General features: G+C 38.2%; 1 protein-coding gene across 1 annotated transcript in view; it reads right to left on the reverse strand.

Moving 5' to 3' along the window:
- LOC108683079 (glutamate receptor 4) overlaps positions 1–22,250 on the reverse strand; it is a 64,688-nt gene extending 42,438 nt beyond the window's left edge. Inside the window, exons 1-3 of the mRNA XM_018172359.2 lie at positions 22,169–22,250; positions 4,135–4,254; positions 3,066–3,177 (exon numbers count right to left, since the gene is read on the reverse strand). Coding sequence (XP_018027848.2) covers positions 3,066–3,177; positions 4,135–4,254; positions 22,169–22,210 — 274 coding nt within the window. The 5' untranslated portion in view covers positions 22,211–22,250. The remainder of the gene's footprint in view (positions 1–3,065; positions 3,178–4,134; positions 4,255–22,168) is intronic.
- Positions 22,251–25,961: the final 3,711 nt, after the last annotated feature.

Raw genomic sequence — 25,961 nt, forward strand, 5'->3', positions numbered from 1 at the left:
AGTTTGAGTTGAACGAGGCGATGCTGCCATTGGGTCCGAGGCTCGATTGAGTTGCATTGACTAGAGCGGCCTGATGGGAGGCAGCGAATCACGTCCTCGCTCGATAATTGCTCGCCAAAACTTCCCTCAAAATAGTCTTATCGCGCCGCGTCGCTCAGTTAACTTTGAAGAGTCACGGCGACACTGCACCGAATTCGTCTGCCATCGACGCAGGCTCCACTCATTTATTTTTCAGCTCGCCCAGACCGTAACTTGCATCCCACCAGTCATGTTACGTTGAAATTACGTTGATTAAATGTTATTTCGTCAGAGTAAATACGTAATATTATTGTTTCAGAGTTATTTGCTTTGAGGGATGTTACCGCTTCTGCATTCTATTCTTGTATTTTTCAATGCAAGTTTAAAGGTGTTATTCATAGGCTATCTCAAAGCCCAAAGGCCAGGAAAAGATTGAAGTCTGATTATGACCGGGCCCATCAAAATGAAAAATGTCCGGTACCTATTTGGACAATAATTTGTTATAGAATTTGATAGAACACCTGTAATTAGGTATTTGAGTATGAAATATTAGTGCTAGCTCTTGTCGCTTGAAATATTGCTATTTTGGAATTAAATTTTTGATCTTTATTCAAGAAGTTTAGATAAATGTTCTTCAGATTTGTTATTAATTACGTGTACAATCACAATGAATTTGAACAAACAACTTTTTCTGGATATCTGCAGAAAGAACTTCCTTTGTGTCATAAATGAAGAACAGAAATTAATTAGCCATAAGTTCATTCACTCCTGTGCCAGTTTGACATAATTGAGTCAAATGACAATGTAGGTGACTGATCATGAGTGCAGGACTTTAGACTCGTGGAGAATGACCATAACTGCGACTGAGGTAAAGGATCAAACAAAGAAACAGCTTCCTTTCTCACTGAGCTTCAAGGCAGAAAAAATAGATTGACGCAACGATCGGTGGCGCGGCAGAGTGTCGGCGCAGTATGACGTATGCACGGCGGTGGCGCGGCGAAGTGTCGGCGCAGTAAGACGTAGGCACGGTGGGGACGCGGTGGAGTGTCGGCGCAGTAAGACGTATGCACGGCGGAAACGCGGCGGAGTGTCGGCGCAGTAAGATGTAGGCACGGCGGTGACGCGGCGGAGTCTCGGCGCAGTAAGATGTAGGCACGGCGGTGACGCGGCGGAGTCTCGGCGCAGTAAGATGCAGGCACGGCGGTGACGCGGCGGAGTGTCGGCGCAGTAAGACGTATGCACGGCGGTGGCGCGGCGGAGTGTCGGCGCAGTAAGACGTATGCACGGCGGTGACGCGGCGGAGTGTCGGCGCAGTAAGCTATTCTAGGCACGGCGCCGCCCAAACAACTTGGCTGGGCGGCTCGTAAGTTTTGAGGAGCTCATCGTACAGGACCGACCCATCCTGGCATACGCAACGAGGGCACTCGCTCAGCAGGAGACGAGGTCCTTCCAAAGATTCTATCGTTAAAATGAAGTTACTTCAATCGTCTCGCGGGATATGATAAGCATTTTAATTCTACAGGCGGAAAAAATTCGCATCACGACAGCCACTGGTGAAAATTTGGATAAAGAGAAATTCATAATGTGCAAGACACAAACAACTACTTGGAGTATCATAGGATACGAAAATTTGGGAATTATTCTCCTATATTATTAATATAAAACATGATTCCTGCTCCCATGGGTTCACAGACCCACTCGAGTAAATGGAATATTGGTTGCCTTTACCGCAGAGTTTTTAGTACAAATTTTTCGCAAATCGATGGCAGCCAGGCAATCAACAATAAATATTATATCCAATAATTTTTCATCTAATTTTGAAAATCACATACCCACAATCAAAACATTAAAAATTGAAATTATATTTTATTTCCACAGCGTATCGAAGGCTAGTCTTAGTCTACCGAAGACTATCAAGTATACCGTCATAGTCTGCCTCAAAATGAAATATTCGGCAAAAATAAGTTTCAAGTAAATAATCAAATACTCGCAACAAAGAGCAAATCATTGTTGGCATATTAACTTTAAGTAAATACCCTTAGAGCGAATTAATTATCGCGGCGCAAGGAGAAATAATTGTTCGGAATAAATACTACAACACGTTTAGAAATTACAGAACTGCCATTGTTAGTACAATGTCTTTGTATTTCGTTGCATGCAAGGGTGTCTATCCTCGAACAATTGGTTTCGATCATTGATTCATTCTGATCATAATATCAAGTCTTATTGAAGTTTTACAAAGTTTTACAATGTTTTATTGAATTTTAGTATTCAGCAAATGCGCAGTGCACATTGAAATTCGTGAGAATTTCAATAACTTGATAGATAAAATTGGAACTCAGAAAGTAAAGTGACCAAATTTGAGAACGAAAAACTTGTTTTGTGTAAATTATTAAATACACAGTAAACTCATCAGTAAAGACAAATTATGGTTTATGTTATTTGTGTCGGTCATAAGAGAACAACCCAGTGAACATTTTAGGTGCAGTAAATATAACTACAATATTCAAATTCCTGCCTATGTAAACGAACAAAATCTTTGCATTTTGTTGTATGTATGGAGTTCTCTTTATTTTAAATTACGGAAAATAGTCTCTATCCTCAAACAATTGGTTTCGATCATTGAACCACTCTAAAATTTTTGGAAAAATTGAGGCAAGGTTAAATTGTATCGCAAAAGGAATTGTCCTTGAAATCTTTTCCAGCACGCCGTTGCGCACGTAAAAATATGTCCTTTTCCGGGAACTTTTCGTTGTCAAATTTGGTCACTTTACTTACCGAGTTCTAATTTTATCTATAAAGTTATTGAATATTGAAGCCCTCGTGAATTTCAGTACGCACTCCTCATTTACTGAATATTAAACTTCAATAAATAATTGTAAATGAGTGATGTGCGTCACAGCCATGGCGCATGATGGCGGCGCTGCCGAACCTTCCTCTGAATGATGAAGTGAGTTGTATTCTAAGAGACTTCATGTCAACAACTCATAAGTAAAAACAAATTATGGGTTCATCGAGTGAAATGCTGTTCCAGTCGAATTACTCACAAGTTATGTTGAGTTTATGTGCTAGCAGATCTGCCAGATCCTTGCAGTATCCCTCGAAACGATCGTTACCCGTGAAGTTGCCGTCCGTACGTATCATCAAGAAGGGTTTCTCCTGCAATTGTGTCATAGAAAATGAACATGAGACAAGGCAGAAAACGATTCTTTCTTCGTGGACTACAAATTTTACAGCGGCAAAATTTAGCAGATTTTGTAGTTCAAGTTCCCCCAAAGAAAACACTTCAAATAAATTAAACAATTTTCAAAAACATTGCAAAGTATTAGAAATAAACTGATGGTTTGAGAAATATACAAAACTCTTGTGATCAAATATTACATGAAATAAATACATGGAAGAATATCACTAATAAAATGAGTTTTAAATCTACACTAGTTAAGATGCATAAGACAAGTCTAATTAATTATTAATTATTCTAATTCGAAATCTCTGATTTAAGACTTAAATTGTTTTTAACAACCTACTTATTTAATTCAGAAGCAATATGTTCCGGCACAAGTTATGTCATTTCAAAGGATTTCATGACCATAATAACTTTTATACAATAAATTCCAACAATCTATGCCATAAGCATTAAATTGGGATGCAGTGAATGCGCATAACGTCTGTACTGTACTGAATGAGCGCCGGCATCGTCATACGCTAACTACGCATTAATTTTTATTTTTACCTTTCTTTACATAAATATAACATATAAATAACAATCGTAATCTGCGGACACTGCGGCGGGTTGAGTATGAATCGATGATTTTTGTTCCAGGACAACTGCGAAAAACAAGTCTAGGCCAATTTACAAAAATTAAAGAGAATAATTAAGCTTTTTAGCCTTAAAACTCCATAAAAATGGCGTAATTTTTTCTATGCAGGGAATCGAATATAATTCTCAAGTTTTTCTATGAAAAGCAGTGTAAGAAGTGCTAGAAAGTAAGTTAGCTGTTAAGAAATCAAATAAAGTAATTATACTTTGCCTATTGGAAAGTGCAAAAAATATTTTCATTAAGGAAATCGAATTATGAACAAATTAGTAACTGAAATTAGGTAGCAGCAACTCACAGGTATGCTGGTGACGATGTAGCTGCGGCCTCTGGAGGGCCGCCCTCTGTGTTGGGGCTCGCGATAGGTCGGCTTGTGGCTGGCGAGCTCGAAGCCTGACACGTCGCTCCAGGACCCGATCTGCACGCACGTACATGTACTTTAAAGGGAAGGAACTACATCTGAATCATTTCAAGGTCTCTGCCAGCGGGTCCAACGGTTCGCGGGAAGGAATTACATCTGAATCCTTTCAAGGTCTCTGCCAGCGGGTCCAACGGTTCGCGAGAAGGAACTAAATCTGAACCATCCAATGTTTCTGCCAGCGGGTCCTACGGTTCGCGGGAAAGAACTACATCTAAACCCTTCAATGTCTCTGCCAGCGGGTCCTCCGGTTCGCGGGAAAGAACTACATCTAAACCCTTCAATGTGAGACGGTCGCCCAGGATGCCAAGCGCCCTTCCTTAATGTAGACTTGGGAAGTTACAGAGACGGTCGCCCAGGATGCCAAGCCGGGAAGGAATTAAATCTGAATCCTTCAAGGTCTCTGACAGCGGGTCCTAAGGTTCGTAAACGATTGAAGCGACAAAAGATTAAGTTCAGGCTGTTGTTTATTTTAGGGACTTGCAGAAATCAATGACACTTGAGTAGTCCAGATGACGTAGAATGTTAAAAATGCGTTACATTAGAAATACAACAATGATGGACACAATAATGGTAATGATGTAGTGGCTCCCGACAAGAGTCAGACTACTTCCAAAGACAGTTCGACTTGTTTATTTTTTTCACCAGTCGTCTTTCGGTGATTACGGCGGCTTGAAACCTTGAACACAAAACGAGGCCAATATCTGGCCCGCTACAGTAAACGTTGTTGCTGTTGTAATTGACCATCCAGGTATTTATAGCGGCAAATAGGTACCACATCATGCCATACCACAAGTAGTTCCACGACCATCACTGGCTTGCTAACCCTACATAATTATTTTTACATTACAGAACACCCTACTCAGATAAACGTCAGGGATATCACTTTTTTATGACAATTTCGATCACGATCAACGATCGCTTTTCGATGACTGGTGCGAGAAACGAGCCAATGAATGTCGACAAAGATTTAGCTTCTCACATCAAACCCAATCCCAAACTATCCATACAAAAAAATCTCACTAGTAAAAGCAATTACGTTGCACTAAATAAATTGTCATCAGATATATTGATTTGTTTTTAACCTTAAAATATGAAATACATAAAATCTTTTCATGCTGGCACGAGGTATTTCGAACGGTCAAGTGATATGAGATGGGATGGATGACCCTTTGACTGTTAGCAATTATCTAAAACTAAATACAATCAAATTTAAATGGAATAAAAAGCGTGTTATAAATTTTTATATATAGTCTTTATAACTTACTTATAACTTACGACTATAATTATATAACTTATATAACTTATAACTTACGACTTTATATAGTCGTAAGTTGTCGATGCAATAGTAATAATGGAGCTTGCATGCTGTGAAATAAACAGGCTGCCCAAGTAACGATGGAAGAAGTAACAATTTAAAGTAGTAATCATCGTAGTAATATTAATGATTTTCCGATTGAACTTATATATAATCTTAAGGGGACCGACCTAGCTAAAATTGTCAATTTTGGCGTTTTTTGGTTTTTGTGCTCATCTGAAAGCTGGAATTCAGCTCTTTCCAATGGTACCACTGCCATCTCTCTACGTGAATATTTACGTTCATGACGTCTCTTTAAAGGGAAGCGGGTGAGAGAGTTCTTTAACAAATTAGATATAAAGTAATTAGCTGCTGAAATCTTTGAATATAGTTTCTACTTGAGTTGTGCTGCAGTTACATGCTAAGTCTCATATTAAAGCTGACATTCTGAGCTTTCCAACGATACTACTGCCATCTATGTACGGCTATATTGACGCAGATGGCCCGCCTTTATTTGGGGGCGGGGGGTGGAGTTCCTTCAGTAAATAGACTAGAGAAAAATACAGCGGCAAGACCACATATCTTGGTGTATCTGGCATCTGGGCTCAGTCACCCTCCTAACTTCGTACGGAGAGGTGCTCTACAAGTTGCTGCTAGCATCCTTGAGTGGATTAAGCTACAGAAGCCTGTACTTTGGTATCTATGCTACATTGAGTGCCTATTTCGAGGCGCTCGGGACTTTGTCGCGCCGTCCTGAAAAATTTGAAAAGTTCAACTTACTGTCACGGAAAACCTATCTCCTCCTACAGTTTTCAAGCTACAGCAATGAGACATATACCGTTCGATTCGTAAAGACCAGGCCTATCGACTCTAACATCACTTTTTTGAATTTCGGTCTGGTTAGTTTTTTATATGGGGAAGAAGACTTTAAGAATCGAATGATACGTGTCTCGATGTTGTAGGATGATATTTGTGGGAGGAGATAGATTTTCTGAAGTACCCCTTTTTAGCCGTTTTCTATGAATTTCACGTTTTCTATCAATTTTTTCGAAAAATACATAGGAGCAAAATGTTTTTATTTTTACCTTTTACGTATGTATGTGAAGTTTCATGACAATCGGATAATAACTGTAGAAGTTTTCGTTTTGCTAGGTCGGTCCCCTTAAATAAAAAATACCCAATCAGAGCCTATACGTAACATGTATAAAAAAATAGCTTGGGCTTTTACTGCTGTCAAACGCCGCGGCATGATACCAATGCCAACCGAATTTTGTACCAATATTTATGCAATAGATTGGAAGTATCATGCAATTAGATTAAGAGCATCGAACACAAATTTCAAAATCTCATCAAAATCTCTGGCTCATCACTGCATTTAATGAAGGATATTTTTGACAGACATCAAAATTTCTTAAAGAATTCTATCATTATAAACGAGCTACTAAAATAAAGAACATTCCAGCGCGTAGGGAACCTAGGCCCGAGCGTCATAGCAAATATCCCGGAAGCGTCAATGAAGTCTCGGATTTTGACGGCTGCTCACAGACACGGGCTACGGTTTCAGAGGCATTTTGGAGGCAAGAAAAATGAGGTAAGGACATCACAGGAGCGAAAGAATGATCGACCGTTGCAGAGGCCAGCGTCCAGGAGAGAATTTTATGAGCTGGAAAGTTCGTCAGGCTGAACATGAGGCGTGCTATCACAGACTGGAACCTTCCTTTCGCCACCTCTCGATTATGGACTGACTCCGAAAACCGACCAAGATTTCTGTTCCCGGGAACGTTTAGACTGAGGAAACTGTTACAGGTGAAAGATTTCTGTAGTTTTAAACTTTTCAGTTCATCGCTTCTGTTGGTTTTGATGGTAGAAATACGTTAGAAACATGAGCAAATGACGATTCTTGGCCTCAATTACAGTAAAAAAATCTTGTTCGTATATCATTTAATTTTTTTAATTCTTTCGGATAAGATTAGTTTAACAAGAGTAGCCGCATTTGATCTTATTAACGTGGAGAAAATGTTGCAAAAAAAGGAACTTCCTTGAATAGTATTCAGTATTACGCATCTGAACAATGTATTAGATGATGTATAGTACCAAGCGTATAATTTACAATCATGATTAGTTATGGTCAATGTTTATGAATCACATGATCGAAATTATATCTCAATACGCAAATAAGTATTCTCCTTGTGTTTCCTTAAAACTGTCATTGATATTCCAGTTTATCAGTTTTAGCCAACAATTATTCGCTTGTAAAAGAAAGTTTCGTTCAAATAATTTATGCTTTGAAAACAAGGAATTTTACGAGAACCATATATGCAGATGAACATAATCATTTCTTCGGTGTTATGGTAAACATTTCTGAAACAACGAAAAAAACAAGATTCAAGTTCGTAAACAATCCTTTTGTGTAAAGTGCCTCTAAAATAATTTAAATTTTTCTGTGGAAAAAATATACCTAGGACTGATTTTTAATAATTTTCATTTGCAGTACAATATTTTTATATAAATATTTTTTGGATAATTATTATCCTTCAGCTGTTTCCTGATTTATGTTTTTTTACAGGTAATATATTTCTCAACGAATTCATTTCAGTTCTATGAGTGTTTCAATGAATTCTTTGTTAATTATGATACAAATGTTAAGGCAAGCCGATTTCAGGAAATACAAGATGATTCACGGAAACTTCCTGTTTCGTATTTCGCGCCGAGCAGCTAGATGTAGTGGGAAAGGAAAAGAGCGAAATTTATTTCGTATGAAAAACAAGGTCATGAAGTTTTGTGTCTCGCCTAGCCAGCTGCCACTATGCATTGGACAAGTGAGCAGCGTGCGTTCAGGCGTACTTTTCAGGCGTACTTTTCTAATGACCGTTCAGCGGAAAAATTTTTATTACTCTCTGACATTCTTGTTAGGCATCCTGAGATCATGCCTCACGATGCAGTCGTTTTCTTTCGCGATAAGGCTCACTTGCACATTTCTGGCAGCATAAGCAAGCAAAACGTGCGTTATTGGAGTCATAACAATCCGCGTGAATTCCATCTGCGGCCACTTCATTATGAACGAGTAACTGTGTGGTGTGGTGTCAAAAGTCAACATAATTGACCCTGATTTCTTTGAGGAAAATGAACGTGTAGTAACGGTGACTGCAGCTCGGTACACGCAAATGATTGACGCCTATTTTGGCAAAAGTGGCTGAAGTGAATGTCAGGGATCTCTGGTACCAACAGGATGGAGCCACGGTCCACACAGCGCGATGTTCAATGGATCTTCTGAGACAATATTTTGCAGAGCGCCACATCTCCTTAAGAGGTGACCTTCTTTGGCCGGCCCAATCCCCCGATTTGACTGTGTGTGATTTTTTATGAGATTATCTTAAATCAATAATTGTTTACAACTACTGCCGAAGGACCCTACCTCATTTGACTAACAATATACGCCAAGCCATCGCAAACATACCCGTCAATATGCTTCAGCGAGTTGAACGGAACTTCAAAAATTGTCTAACTGAATTCATTAAATGACAACTGGGGTTGTCATTTGCCCGAGGTCATCTTTAAAACTTAGTGATACAAAAATGTAGGCAATGTCTATTTGAATAAAGTTTATATTATAATGATATCTTTACTAGTTCTTTTTTTATTGAGTTTCAAATCAGGCGGTGTCCGTGAATCCCCCTGTATTTACTGAATTCAGGGCAAAAGCGTGATCCTTTAACGATCGCTGCATTGATCTCATAATTCAGAAAAAGAAAAAAAACGAAGCCATACACCACATGAAACATGGGCTTAACTCTTGTACCCTTTAACAAAATGCAACAGATAACTTGAAGAGCAATAAAATATTTTTTTGGAAATACAATTACACTTAATTTGAGTTAAGTTTAACTTCATTCTCACCCCTCGAAAATACAAAAAAAAAATATTTCCATAGAGGTTATAGTATAATTTTTAGTTTTTATCTATGCTAATATAAAATAAGTGTTTATCTTGCATCAATTGTTAGTTGAGCATAGTCGTCTCTTCAGCAAAAAAAATTACTTCAAACTAAATTTTTTCCTACATTGAATTCTGATGAATATAAATTCCGAGAGCATCATTGCTTGCATTGAATAAAGCAGCTTAAAACCTCACGTTGCGGAACAATTGTTCAATCAAACCAGCATTAAAGCTACTAATAAATACACTACGCACGAAGACTTTATAAATGCGAGATTGGACTTACGTTTCTGATATTATAGATATCAACATTAACAAGCACACGTGGCTAAGATTACCAAGAAAATAAGCCACACTATTTCCGCTCAGTGAAGATATTTGACGTATCCGGTGTTTGTTCCCGACCAATAATTAATCAAGGTGCGAGCAATATACTCTGCTATCAACCAACATCGTCCGCGAGCTTTTGTTTTGATTCAAATATTAGTACGCGGAGGCTTGGGTCAACGGCCAAGAACAGAGTGGCATTTATCATAACTTTCGAGGGAACATACACGATAAATATCAAACACGGCGGCAGAAACTCGTTCCTTCCCTTGAACATTTGAAGCTGCAAAGGATTATTGCATTGCAAGCCTAGCGATTGTGAAACGGCCTTTGTTTCTCCAAAGCCGAGGGAATTAATTAACGTCTGAATTTTGTGACGTTGGTCTGGTATATTCCTTGACATAATTGAAGCTATATCAGCATTAGGAATTAAGGTGATTGACGATAGTGAAAAAAATGTGTTGACATCTTCCTGGACTTGAGTAACTGTGCGCATACAAAATTTCAAGCTCCTGAGAGAAGAGTATAAATGACTTTTCCCTTAAAAATCTTGCTGGAAACTGACAGTAAAAGAAATCGCACATGACGCAGTTGAATACATGTGTAACAAATCTAACCTTTGCTCCGCAACCTATAACCTCAGTGAAGAGCTATTTGCAGAGAATAGTTGCAGAAGAGGACAGAAGCAGTGTCCGTGCTGGAAGCTACGAGGTGGCGAATTGTCAGCGCCATGTGAAAATTTACTCTCACGTTCAGGTCCCATTTGTAATGGATTCCATTTCCGGCCATGTTCCGCAGTTGGGCCTTTACACGCCAAGTGTAACGGCTCACTTCTAACTTTTCACAAGTCCTACCGGCCTGGGAAATTCTCCAAAGCGGCTCTTCAAACTTCCATCGATTCTCGAAATTATTGGCTGTCGGTCTATCAGAATCGCAACAACAATTTTGAGAGCTTCGTAAACGTCAAACTGATCGACAATTTACTCGCGCTTTTATAGGAAAAAACAATGTTCAAAATTTTTGATCAACTGGCAGAAAATGAAAAGGTATCGTAGCGTTTGGTTCATCGATTTTTCACACATGGGTATTTATCACACATTTTCTTTCAGATCGTTATCTCCGTAAATGAACTTTATAAATATTACACGAAAGAGCACCGAGCGAAAACTAATATGATGATCTGGTGATTTTTCCAATAAAGAGTTGAAAAAAATTTTACCGTCACTCCAATAATAACGCAAAAAAGTTACTAGGTTTAATTTTTTGGATTGATAATTTATACTCAAAAGCAGAATTTGAAAAATCTTTGGTCCCACGCGAAAATTATGCCGAATTTTGTAAGGCAGCGCCACGACACAAAATTCGTGGGCAATGGCCCCAAGAGAGGTGGTTTTCCAGAAGTCTCGGTCCGGAAGCAAGCTGCTATGCGCTGCGGCTGTATTTCATAAAGAGATTTCCCGCGTTCTCTCGGAACAGCCAACGTTTTCACAGGCTTGACTTTGAAGGGCGGCTTTCCTATTCTTCTCAGGCCGTGTTTTGCTGTAGCCAACTAAGCCGAGTAAAATAACGAGCTGCAATAACACTGTTGTCCCTGCGGACACAAAAAAAGAAAAGTAGGGACACGAACAAAGACATTTTCAGTGATTTTGTTACCTATTTACTGTCATGGGGAGAAGCGGGTCTATGGCGTGGAAGCGGAAAACGCAGTCCAACTGCAACAAAAAGCTGTCCCTTCAACTCTTGCTTAGTGGTCCAAGCTGGACCGGATACGAACCGTCACCAGAACAAAGAATCAACGTCTCGAGCCCAACATCATTAATGTGTTTCTCCATAAAATGAAAAGTGATCGATGTTAACAGAAATACAGTTCAACGAGGATCATGTCAAATGCGGCAATACGAGGCACAGTTAAGTAATGCAAAGTATGAGTATTGAAAAATTCCTTTATTGAGCCTTCAGCGATGATCGCTGTACAATTTTTGAACGCTCCTTTAGTAAGCAAAAGATTTTTTAACCGATTATATTGAGTGTGTAAACGAAATCTTTGGAATAATTACGTTAACAGAATGTATACTACCTCTCAGTTGCAGTTAATCCACTGACGTAAAATAATTTTTCCTATAACAGGGAAAGTAGCACAATAAGATTAATTAAATTTCAAACTGTTTATGGGGACCTCATATGCTGTTAGGAGTTATCAGAACCTCGAGAATAAAATTTACAGCGGCATTAAATGTAAAAGTTTGCAAGTTTCTGGTGATTCCACTGTAACAGGAATCGTTCATAACTGTAAAATCGCACAGTGCGCGGTCGTAGGGCCCATTATTTAGAGGTACTGACCCATTATTCAATGATAATGACCCATTATTTAGTGGTACTGATTCATTACTTAGATTCACTGACCCATTATTTAGATGTACTAACCAATTATTTAGATGAACTGACCAATTATTTAGATGTACTGACCCATTATTTAGTGGTTTGACGAGGTACTGAGGTATGTATATGAGCCGCCGTTGTATTGACGGTCTTCAAGATAATACTGCAACATCACAGCCAATAGATGAGAAAAACTGTTTGGCAAAACAATACATGGTAAAGTAGTTGAGAAAGACTAAGAACGGCAGTTTGGAATTTTATAAACGCATGACATGAAATTTTTCATATTTTGTCCAAGGTCAATATATCTCTCTTCACAAGTTTTCGACGTAGTATATGAAAATTTCATAAATTTTCTGAACTCTGTTTCCGATGTTTTTTATAAATAAATAAAAAAAAGTTAAATCTTTACATTGAACTAAGAAATATTTTAATTTGTTAATAATTCTATATTTTTGAGTGCAGAAAGTGTGCCCAAAAGAGTAGCTTCCACGTAACCAAATTTTAGCAAGTGTATAATTGGAATTGATCATATTGTGTATGTACGGTGGCAGTGAAGAAACTAAATTAATTCTATACGTCAACAATTTTTCTTTTTTAATTAAGCCATATACTCTGACTCTGAGCACAGAGGAGAGATGTCGGAAAATAGCGCCTTAAGTCTATGAGTGAATATCTATCTGCATTTGAGATCATTTATACCAACTCGAAATTTTGCGCAGTTTGCTTTCTCGATGATCCCAGTTATTAAGATAAAATCCATAGAAAAAATTCAGTTCAGACACGCATGTACGTACTTTTGAGAGCAAACATTGTTTTGTCGTTGCTTTTACAGCGATCCGTTGCAAGAAAGAATTTATTTGAAGTCAGTTGAAAAGTCTATCGAAAAGAAGCATTTTTGGAGCCCAGCTAAAAGCTTCCTCAAGCTACCTCATCACCTTGATTGATTGGCGGCGTCTAAAACAAAAAATCGTTGTTTGAAATTCTCACTAGCGAATAAAAATACTCGTGATAAACACCAACGCGCTAAAATCAACTCCTCTTTGCAGGCCGAACGAGGCAAACTTGATAGGATAGCGCGCCATTCTCGAGAATATCAGCGGCTAGACTACGAAGTATAAGGAAATTCCAGCGTCAGGCAATGCATGAGTTGTTGTGAAAATTACAAAATATTTCGCAAGATTCATGGCGTCTATAAAATAGATTGTTGCTGAATTTTTCTCATAAAATGAACATAGTTCTTACCCATTTTCGTCCAATAGCAAAATTAGTTTTTCACAATACATTAAATTAAAAACCAAAATTAAAACTGAAAAAAATAAATCGAATTTCCTATCGTGTTCATTCTATTGTTTCGATCTGATGCACAGCATCAAAATCCATAAATTAATTGAAGCCTACCAAGTGTTATTACCACATTCATGGATAACGTCATAAATATACATAGAAGGAATTTAAAAGAAAAGACTAGATTTGATAAATTAAGGAGAGAAAAAAAAAACGCAAGTTCCAAAGTCAACTGCACCTCTTTACTTTGCAAGACTATTTACAAATTTGAATTTCAAGCTTGGAAGAACATCGTCGAATGTCCGTTACAAAAATATTCTTGTAAGTCCAGGAAAGCACCCATATATTTTGAGACGGCGTTAAGAGAAGATAGAAGCTTAGTTTATCTGCCTCACGCCTCATTCTTCAAAGCATCTCAGAAAAGCCGAAAAGAGGCAGAGAAGCGCTTGCCGCTGCTCCCTTCATACCAAGACATTTACGCTCCATCCATCCTACAATGTGGTTAAGTCTTCGTGGAAGACGCCTTTCTACACGCTGGCAAATTTTTGCTGAACGGAAGATATCCTCGGAGAATTCTGGCGGAAGCATCGTCTTGAGGAAGCCCAATGGAAGATCAGGAGCAGTGAAGCGAAATTCCGAGCCACGTTTTGGGTAGCAAACGGCTAGTGTCGGCTTGACGTAGCCATTCGGTGGCTTTACGATGATATCAACTCTCTTCTTGGCCGCCAAAAGTTTTTTATCCGTAGCTTGAGCAGTTGACTGAGTCTTGTAGAGCGACGACAGAGAGCTTCGACTAGGCTGTGATACAAAGGCATTAGGTTCCTCATAAACGCCCATCTACTTACTGACTGCCGAATAAGCAGGCTACCATTTGGCTACATAAACATGGTATGAAAATAAAATTTTTATCGACAAATTTGCTCAGTAGCATTCGTAAATCCGTGAATGGGATATCTAGTGCACCTATATATTACAACAAAACTATTGAAAAAGTTAGACTTACTGATTCAGTACATATACTTCGGATTCAACGTACATTTTATTATTTATTTAACCAATAAAAAATTAGTTGGATAATATATGTATAACAAAATAATCGAAAGATTCAGGTGAAAAGTCGCACATTCAGCGTATGCATATCTTTATGTTTAGATTAAAGGGCTATCATGCACATTTTTTGGTAGTCAAATTAGCACGAGGTTTTACTAGAGGAGCGCATTATTTCTATCATTTTTAACTATGTTGCGCTATCATTCAAACCAATTGAGTTGCACGTTCGACACTATTTAAAAGAGTTTTTCATAATTAGTGCAATGCGAGGAAAAAATCTTGTTTGATTTTACTGAGCTGGAGTTGCGCCAAGAGCGCGATTCTTCACCTGCAGACCCGCAAAAAAGAAGCGGTGCGGGATGCAGCTAATGGCCGGCAGAAATTAATGGTTCAAAAACCATCGATGCCGGAGTGAAGTGCAGGCTTATGGCCACTACTGTAAAAAATCATGAGCTCGGGCAAAATCTGGGATACGATAAAAGATTTTTTCAACACTACAGTTAGGGGATAGAAAATACAAAAATTGGATTAATTGCATTATTTCTTGCCAAAATTTTAATCTAAAATATGTGTGACGTATTCAGTAAAGATTAATATTAAATTCTTAGTATTCGTTGGCCAATAAATTGGTATAAAGTTGGACAGCATCAATAGACTTCAAACATGGTCGAGGTGAAATTCATTGTCAGTCAGAAGTATTCAAATCAAAACGAATCATGGATATTACCAATTATGATAGGATAGTAATAAAAATATCAGAAAAATACCATGAATAACAAAATATAAATAAGAATGCCATGACAATATTACTTTTATGAACGACACAATAACAAAATCAATGTCATAAAAGTAATGCGAATTCCGTAAAAAATATATGTATGAATACTGATTAGAATACCATCATAATAAATGTAATGTCATGATAAAAGCGAGAAAAAACAGTGTGCTCGTTTGCGCTGGCGCTCCTCGCAGCATTACGCCTCAGGTGCGCCATTAAATATGCAAATACCGGCCACGCCGAGCTTGCATACGACGGCGAGTTGACTGCGTACGGCGGCGAGTTGACTGCCTACTGCGGCTAGTTGACTGCTTACGGCGGCGAGTTGACTGCGTACGACGGCTAGTTGACTGCGTACGACGGCTAGTTGACTGCGTACAACGGCTAGTTGACTGCGTACGGCGGCTAGTTGACTGCGTACGGCGGCGAGTTGACTGAAGTAGACTGCGTACGGCGGCTAATTGACTGCGTACGGCGGCTAGTTAACTGCGTACGGCGGCGAGTTGACTGCGTACGGTGGCTAGTTAACTGCGTACGGCGGCTGGTTGACTGCGTACGGCGGCGAGTTGACTGCGCACGACGGCTAGTTGACTGCGTACGACGGCTAGTTGACTGTGGACGACGGCTAGTTGACTGCGTATGGTAGCGAGTTGACTGCGTACGGCGGCGAGTAGTCTGCGTACGGCGGCTAGTTAACTTCGGACGGTAGCGAATTGACTGTGTACGGCGGTTAGTTGACTGCGTACGGCGACGAGTTGACTGCGCACGGTGGCAAATTGACTGCGTACGGTAGCGAGTTTACTGCGTACGGCGGTTAGTTAACTGCGTACGGCGGCCAGTTGACTGCGTATGGTAGCGAGTTGACTGCGTACGGCGGCTAGTTGACTGCGGACGGCGGCCAGTTGACTGCGTACGGCGGCTATTTGACTGCTTACGGCGGCTACTTAACCGCGTACGGCGGCTAGTTGACTGCGGACGGCGGCCAGTTGACTGCGTACGGCGGCTAGTTGACTGCGTACGGCGGCTAGTTGACTGCGTACGGCGGCTAGTCGACTGCGTACGGCGGCGATGGGATTGTGTATTGTGGCGAAATGGCTGCGTGCAGCGGCGACTTGATAGCGTGCAACGTAGAATTGCTAGCGATTGAACGTAGAATTGCCTACGAATCTTATTGCGTCGTTGCAGGGCTGACTGCGAATAACATTGAGTTGTAGGCGCTCAACGTTGAATCTACAGCGAATTTCGCTGAAATATTGTGTGGGATCTCAATTAGATTGTGTGAAGCTGTAAATGCCTACGTACAGCAACATGTTATTTGCAAGGGCTACTAATTTGTTGCTCACGAGGATGACATGCATGGCCAATAGTTGATTGCGTGCCGCGTTGACTTGACTTCATCGGCCACAAGAGGATGCGGTCATAAGTTATTTTTTTACATTATAGGTAATAAATTTCGTTTGGAAAAAAGTTTAAGTTCGTACGATTTTTAACATACAGATTTACTTATTTTCTGTTCTGCCAATGCATTCCTATGCGTTTTGTTTTGTACTATTAAAATCGTTAAAATCAACACCATTAGCTAACATGTGCAGCAATATATCGGTTGAACATAAGGTCAGTAGTTATTGTCGACCTTGCTGCATATAACCGTGGTCACTCAGCAGCTATTCAGCGGCTATTAGCGGCTGTGTCTTGTTGTTTTTGTTGTACGGTATTATTATTCTTTACAACTTTTATATGGAGCTGTGGCCCCAAAAATTTCAATGTCTTCTTACGTCCTCTGCTCATGGCAACGATAAAAATTATATACGTCTGTAACTGCCTAAACAGAATGTTTAAGTCTTTCACTATGTGATATTTGGTAATGTAATTGGCTTGCATATTTTATAATTCAATTAGCCCTAATAATAAATAGATACATATGCGTGTAAAAACGATTAAGAGGCTGATATTATCTAGGTAATTGAGGTTACTTTGAACCATCTTGCAGGAGGACTTTCGTAGGGCCAAGCGGAGTATATTTCTATATGTTTATAAGTATATATTCAGAGTATTTCTAGCGCATCGAGACAAAACAAAAAATCTCTACCATTAAAATATACCCGCAAATGTCTGGCATAACGAACACAAGGCAATAAATTCATTTCCTTGATTAAAATAAATAAAAAAATTAGTAATGTATTTGTTTTGCAGATCTTTCTCGACTTCATCTTGATTTTCAAGTCATTTATTGAGATAATAATTGTATATAAAGAAATTTTATTATCGCTGGCATTACGAAAAGCCACGTGTTTTTAGCGCATTTTCTAATTTATGAAAAAATGCACTATTGTGCTCGCCATGTCCGTCTGTCCGTCCGTCTGTCTGTCCGTCCTTCCGTCAGTCCGTCCGTCTATCTGTCCGTCCGTGACTTCACGTTTTCGTCGACGAAAAAATGCGCTCTCTGTCACTCACTGCAGTGAGTACCGAGTTATATTTTTTTAATATTACAAAAATGTGCAAAACGCAGGTGAGAAACTGACCCATCACATGCAAGCGCGGATTTCGATGGCTTGGGGAAAAAATAATGAAAAATAAATAAAAAATTTGGTTCATGCTCGCACCATAGTCTCAAAAATATTACTGGGAATCAAAGATAAATTTGAACGCGTGAAAATCAGGGTAAAAATGAATGCATTCAAATAAATGCCATTGGAGAACAATATAAGCATCCGCGACTCTTGAGAGTATTCACTGAAAATAAAATGTTCTATGTATAGGCAGCCACTAAATTGTTTACTTCAGTTAGAGGCGTCGATTGATGTGCCATGTGCTTGATGTGTTTAAAAAAATGATGGCATTGTAAATAAATGGTAATATTCTACAATGTTAAAAATCGGCGACAGGCCTATACGGCCTAATAAACGCCGAAACCGCTATATTAATCGGCCCTAGAAATAAACATTTTACGTGGCAGCGAGTTATATTTTTGCTCACATATAATCTTCATTTCCAGTGCCTCATTTTACGCGAGTAAGATATGTGAGATCCTCAAACACAATGATGATTGATTCCACAGGAAATCTCTGAGTTCTTTTCCAAGCAAAGCAATATATTTCCGGCCAATAAATAACTTTACTAGTGATATAATCTTTCTCGTTGTTGTATGAAATCATTCAACTAGAATATGTTCAGCTTTAGATTTTGACCTGCTCTTGACAACAACTTTCTTCTGAAATAAATGACTCTATAAGGATTAAATCTTTTCGGAACAACTCTTTTTCGCGCGTGAATATGAGCCAACCAATTTTTAACGTTCATAGTAAAAATAAGATCATGCGACGCAACGCATAATCACCAGCAGTAAATATATCCCCTTAATAAAACTGGCTTTTTGAAGCTAAGATGGCCCCATTACTGCACTTTTTCAAGAACTCGGCAGCTCATTTTGACGGGGACATTTGTTTGGGCTATTTGTATAGTCTCCGGATTTAAGTTATCTTTTAAGTGATAAAGTTTGCCACTTAGACGCGGCTGGAGTCTCAGCAAGCCTCTCATCGTTCATCGTCTCTTGACAGAGCGGAGAGTAGCACAAGTCTTGTTTAAAGTCAACGTGAATGCAGACAAAAAAATCACCAAAAGGAAGAAACAAAACACGCCATTAAAAACATATTGATCTCACCACCGTCCAAGATATTTTATTGCAGCAAATTTCTTAGCTATGAAAACAGTTCCCACAGTGCGCCAGTCAAACACACACGCAAAGGGAAGGCTTATATAGTTGTGCTATTATCATCCTTAATACGAATGGAAAACAACAACAACTTCTTATGTAAGGTAGTAATTTTTATGCGTTTGGAAATGTTTTGGTTCATCGTAAATATTTAGGTTTAGGCTGATGTCTGGCAAAAACTGTTGAGTGAAGGAAATTGCATCCGGACTGAAACAGACCCTATAATGGTGAATTAAAGAAAGATATTTGATAAGGAAAGGTATTATACGCTATGAGGATAGTAAATTTACAAAAATTACTGATAATCCTATTACCAAAAATTGATTGGTTCTGGAAACTCTGGTTTATAACGTTACTGAGGATTACTATTTGCTCTTTTAGAACTGATTGATGTGAGTTTAAATGAGACTTCGGTAATGCAAATTGGGTTTGAGAGGGTAATATGTAATGAAATACAGAACATATTGCAAAATAATATGTCAATAAATTATATCAATCAGTTCTAATGCAAGACGATTTTCTTCACGATGAAACTGATTTAATACCGAATCAAAAATTAGACCCAAAGCAGGATCCAATATTGAGAATCTGCTTTTTCCTCCCCTAAACGATGAGAAGCAACTTAACGTCCCATTGCATGTGCATTAAGTCACACTCTTGGCATGCGTCTTATTATTCGCAAGAATTATTAAATAGGCACGCAAGTCAAGGAATTTTTTCCCATTGCCTTCACGAGCGGGTGACGAGCTGCTAGCACCCGTCATATAATAAGGTCTATATTTATTCATTAAATGCTCTACGGTTTAAAATGTTGTAGTATTTTAGCACAGGGCAGAAAAAGTAGATCCTCTTAGGCAAAGCTTCTTTACGACGTTCCTCCATTAGACTTTGACAGATTTGTGGTGTTCCACCTACGCCAGTTTCAAATTTTCATCTTATAACACTGCATATTGCGATTCAAAGTCAGAAATAGCTCTAGAGTAGGGGTTACGAATATTATTCCATTAGACCTCAAAGACCTGCAAACGAGAAAAATTTTACAGTTTATTACATAAACTTGACAAAATTTGATCATTAGACGCAACACCATATAATATCAACACTAACTCGGTCGGGTGAGGACACTTATTCTTTTCCGAGATGTAAATGTTTAAATTGACACAAATTTATTAAAAGCAAGAAATTATTCAACACAAATTTGTATCAGCGTTCATTTAACCATAGAAATAGTGGAAGTTGAGATCAAACTGCAAAAGAATCATGAGTAAAATATCATGATGTATTTCTAAAGTTTAGAAACACACTAGATTTGATGATACGCATTTTTCCATTTACGATAAGTTATTTGTTTAAAAAAGGACCAATATCCAAGAAATTTCATCCAAGTATCAATAGTAAAATTTTTAACTAGTTAACAATAAAATATAAAATATTTGATTCAAAAATGGGTCGAGTAATACTTCATGAACTGTAATCATTGAATTTTGAATGAAAACATGAATTTTAGTGTATTTCAAACACAACAAAACGAAATAAATTATTTTTCGCACTGTATTACTAGACGGAAGCAGGTGCCGATTTCATACCAACATGTTTAATGAAATAAGTTCTCCGAAATTCTATTTTAACTTGACTTTGAAGTAATCGTTAATCCGTGTTTTCAATCGCAATTCATTAAAATCAAACGTCGTTGCAATCTGGAATCTACACTCGCCGTAACAGTTTTATGTGAAGGCCACATTTTTTGAAGACAATTTTAAAATCAATGCTTGATTTGTCTGCAAGTCAACTTGAGCCGTGAGAAGTCTATTTTCATACTGCAAACTAATATATCAATTCCACTCAGTTGAACTCCTTCCTATTCTCAATTGAACTCCTTCCCTTTCTCAATTAAACTCCTTAACTCCATTTAAATTTGTGAGCAAGACTAGGTTGGCCCTCGCGTATGCATGAGTTGCAGCCTTCATTTGTTTTGCCATCCCAGTTAAGCTGACATCGTTCATTGGCATTCGTCGCCTCGCACTTCGCGAGCGTTTGTATGTGAATGAGAAGCCAACAGAGAAAATAGCGAGGAGGCTTGGGAAAATAATTCTAGAATCCATCTAAATATGTCTAAATCTAAAAAATAAGAATCTAAATAAATATGTCATATCTGAAATACAAGTTTATGGTATTTTAGAATTTGGTGACAGTTGACTAGCTGCATGGAAACCACAAGTAAATCATGTAGATGTTATGTTTTTTTTAAAAAGTGAAATTGGGAAACGGGATTAGAAAATTACTGTCGAATTTCATAGCATTTGACGGATACGAATTTTTAAGTTCATCGGGTAAAACTTGAAAGAAAATTCTAGTAACTAGATAACGTAATTAAATCTTTAAAACCAACATAACTGAGGGATTAGATTCTCTAAATGATAATTCTACTTCACAGTTGGATCTGCGATCCACTTCATACAGCTAGCATTGAACCCGGAAGAACAAGTAAGGGGAAAAATCGAGTAGTTTACTATGCCTGACAACGTAGGGAAGCGGCAAAATACATAGAACTATTACATGTTATTTAAAGCAACATATGACACTTTACATAGTTTAGATTTTTTGTGCTTACAATGTGATTTGCGATTCAGCAAGACTAACAAAAAAGACTAATTAGTGAGATGCAAGACTAACAAAAAAGATTAATTGCATGGCGATAGATTCTTTCTTATAAAATAAACGGGGCGTTTACTAGTAAAATTAATCACACAGTTTATAATTTTGCAACATTTAAAATAATAATGAATGTCGATTCCGTTCAACTTATATTCTCTATCCATAGTAAAATGAAATTTTTTGCCTGGCGATCACTGTTTTTTTTTCAGGTAATCGAAGGCTTAATTTTGGAATAACTTAAAAAAAACGGAGCGACTTGGGCCTCAGGAGTTCTTAAAATAACAGAACTAAACGACACATAAAGCAAACATGAATCAAACGACACCAAGTGGTGTTGACAATAATAACTCTAATCAATAGAGTAGTAAGAAATAATCAGCAGTACTCAGTATCAACTCAACTCAGTAGAGTTGTCTCTGGTGCTATACATGACTCTGGTGCTATACATGACTCTAGTGTTTGAGATGCTGCCTCCATGAGACGACGTACTGACCTTCACGAGCTGACTGTCAACGCCCATCTCTACGACGTCCATCGAGTAGCCCTGACGTCGGCCACTCTCCGTGAAGCTGATGTTGCCCGTCAGCCCTTCTGCCTCCACCTGCTCACAACAATTCGCTGTATCACACGGTGCAATAGTACAAGATCACGGTAAAATAATACAAGATCAAGGTACAATAGTACAAGATCAAGGTACAATCTGTCTCTTATACACATCTAGATGTGTATAAGAGACAGAGTATACACTGTCTGTAGGTAGCAAACCAATAGTTTATATTGCTCAGTATACTGTCTGTAGTGAGCGAACCAACAGTAAATATGGTTCAGTAGCTCAATGTTTTGTTTGAAGTGAGTAAGTCAACAGTGTATAATGTTTCGTTAGTGAGTATACCGTCGAAATCGGACGAGTTCAGTTCATAAAGTTCCACAAGTTCAGTACAATGTCGGAATAGGACGAGTTAACAGTTTATAGGGTTCCGTTACTCAGGATACTGACTAAAGTGGGCGAGTAACAGTTACAGTGTTACCCATTCAATTTACATCTCATTCCCGGTGGTAGCAATCAACTCTGGCACATAAAGTTTTTTCATGTCCGAAAATAAAAGTTTTAATCAACCGACCTGATGTCTTTCAAAGAATTTCATAGTCCCTGAGCGCTTAGTTTAGTGGTGAACGCAGTCAATGGAAACTGATGCGTGGCATGTGTGAAAAAAAAAACTTGCTGGGACATTATATGTTCGCTTACCAGTCGGTATATTTGTTATAATGTTAAAGAGGATTTGTGTGAACTAGTAATCGTTGCATGCAAATAGCAACAAATATCAATTAACGCTAACTTTACATTAGTTTGAAAGTTTCAAGTGTTTTTCTACTTAATGTACAGTTGTTGGCTTACGTTTTTTTCGAACGTATGCGTTTTTGAAAGATGTTTTAATTTGTTGAATTCAGATATTTTTTCATTCGTTAATAAGTTTTGGTTAACGAAGAACATTCTTTTGGGAGTTTAAAGGTAAACGCATTTATATCTGATTTAAAGGTAAAGTATTTTTTATCTGATTTAAAGGTTTTTACGTTTCTGATTTAAAGGTAAACGTATTTTTATTGTGTAGAGAAGAAAATTGTTGAGGTAGAGAAGAAAATTATGCATCGGCAAATGAATGCGAAGTAATATTAAAAACATGAAAATATACATCAAAGCGAAATAGCTGACTGGTTAAATGTAAATACTTACTCCTGAGATAGTGCAAGTTCTGTATCAGTGAAGACGCGTAAAACTTTCGATTCGTACCTCAAGATATATAATGAAATAATTTTATGATCGGACACAGTGAAAAAGCATTGCTGAGACCTCGGCTTAAGCGACTTTTCAGTAATCAAGTTTCCAAAGAACTTTATAGAAATTCTTCGATCCCACAATATAGTTTCGGAAAGTGGAATTATAATTTATAGCAGGGAAACCTTTCAATTTCTAATATTTTTTAATAATGATGCCAAGACTAATTGCAATAATTATAAATATACAATATGTAAGGCAATTAAATTATCGAAATATTTCGCTCGTAAATCAAATCTAACTTACAGAAAGAATGTATGAATAAATATGCTACATTAAGACCCTACGAAATTGCAATAAATAACACTTTCGATATCCATGATAGACCAAAATTGTTGAGTATTATTTGGAAAATATTTTGTTGACGTCCAAAAATAAATTGTTTCACACTTTTTTGTTAACCGAAATTGAACCTTGACTAAATCAGCAGTCAAAATTCAATTTTTCCCACATTATCACCAACATAGATATGAATTGTTACTTTATGCTATATCGGGAGGATCAGAATTTGAAGTTTTCAAGCTGAGTTAATGTGAAGCCTCATTTGAGGTTGAGTGACTGGGCCTCTCGATCACAGCGGCTCTCAAACTGACTTAATGAACGATTTCTTGAAGCGCTTTGAAGTTCATCATCCGAGCCCCGCGCTGCATTACCGACTTATGATCCATTGAAATTGGCTGGCTGAAGTACGGGTATATTAATCATGTCAGGACCATGCCATCATATCCTTCAGTAATGCGGCGTGTTCAACAGGAGTAAATGATATGCATTAGCACTGTGTCCTGACGGTCGCTAATCTAGGAAGATCGGTGCGCGAGTTTCTAACTGGGGTGTGGGAATATATGAGCTCGGTGCACGAGTTTCTAACTGGGGTGTGGGAATATATGAGATCGGTACACGAGTTTCTAACTGGGGTGTGGGAATATATGAGATCGGTGCACGAGTTTCTAACTGGGGTGTGGGAATATATGAGATCGGTGCACGAGTTTCTAACTGGGGTGTGGGAATATACGAGATCGGTGCAGAGTTTGTAACTGGGGTGTGGGAATATACGAGATCGGTGCAGAGTTTGTAACTGGGGTGTGAGAATATATGAGATCGGTGCAGAGTTTGTAACTGGGGTGTGGGAATATACGAGATCGGTGCAGAGTTTGTAACTGGGGTGTGAGAATATATGAGATCGGTACAGAGTTTGTAACTGGGGTGTGGGATTTATGAGATCGGTGCACGAGCTTCTAACTGAGGTGTATGGGAATATATGAGCACGATGAACCACTTTCTAACTGGGGTGTGGGAGACATGAGATCAGTGAGCAAGTTTCTAACTGGGGTGTGGGAATATATGAGATCGGGGCTTGCGTTTATACCTGGAGTGTTGGTATTCATAATATCGGAGCACGAGTTTGTAACCGGGATGTGAGAATATATAAGCGCACCAGATATATAAAATCGAAGGACGACCTGCGATCTGGGGTTATCAATAAATAAAATCGGTGCACGAGTTTCTAACAAGGATGTGGGAATATATAGGATCTGGACGCGTTTCTTAACAAGGTAGTGCGAACTTATAAACTTCGTTATCGATCATGTCACAAGTTCTTATTAGTTGACTTGAAATGTTAGACGACGTGCCGCAGTAATCTATATCATAAACCCCGATGGTCAGAGTAAATGTGATTGAACGTTATAACAGTTTATCTGGCTATTTATTTATTTATTTATTAACATTTGACGGCGACAACCAGAAACTGGAAAGAAGGGATACGCGGTGCTAGTGATTCGATAGTGGTAAGTTCTGGACGCATGAACGAAACGCCGGTGAATCATCGACGTAGCATCGACGAAGCCAAGCGTGACTCCTATGCCTAGCGTCAGGTTCCAAGTAAATCATGCATAGCACGCCGATAACGCGCACACGACCGCCTACGAGACTAAATAAGATGTGTGGCCGCTTGTGGTTCAGTTACTATATATTTGTAATCAGACATTCGATTGTTTATACATTTCAGGAGATTATTTGTAATTTACCGAAATTCATTGTAAATGCCATGAACAAACTATTCTTGAACTTGATTTACTGTCAGGAGCACGGGTGTAAATATTTAGTATAAAAATATGTATTTATAAATATTCGGCGACAATTTATTCGGTACCTAAATATATTCTTTATGAATTTTATATTCGGTAGCGAAATATATTCCGTATATATATTCGGTGAAAATTTTTGCATATGCCTTAATCAATGTAAGCAGCATAACAGAAATTACAAAGCTACGCAAGGGAGAGAAGTAATAATTTGAATTAAAAAATTTAACTCGCAAAATTATTTTCATATATTCAGTGTCGTAGTGTAATGTTCTAAAATACTGTATGGGGGACTAACATAAAGTCGCTATTACGACTGAAATGAAATAATTTTACTTTGATTTCAAGCCATTCAACTTGGCCTCAAT

The sequence above is a fragment of the Hyalella azteca genome, unplaced genomic scaffold, assembly GCF_000764305.2.
Source record: "Hyalella azteca isolate HAZT.00-mixed unplaced genomic scaffold, Hazt_2.0.2 contig11898, whole genome shotgun sequence".
NCBI classification, from domain to species: Eukaryota; Metazoa; Arthropoda; class Malacostraca; order Amphipoda; family Hyalellidae; genus Hyalella; species Hyalella azteca.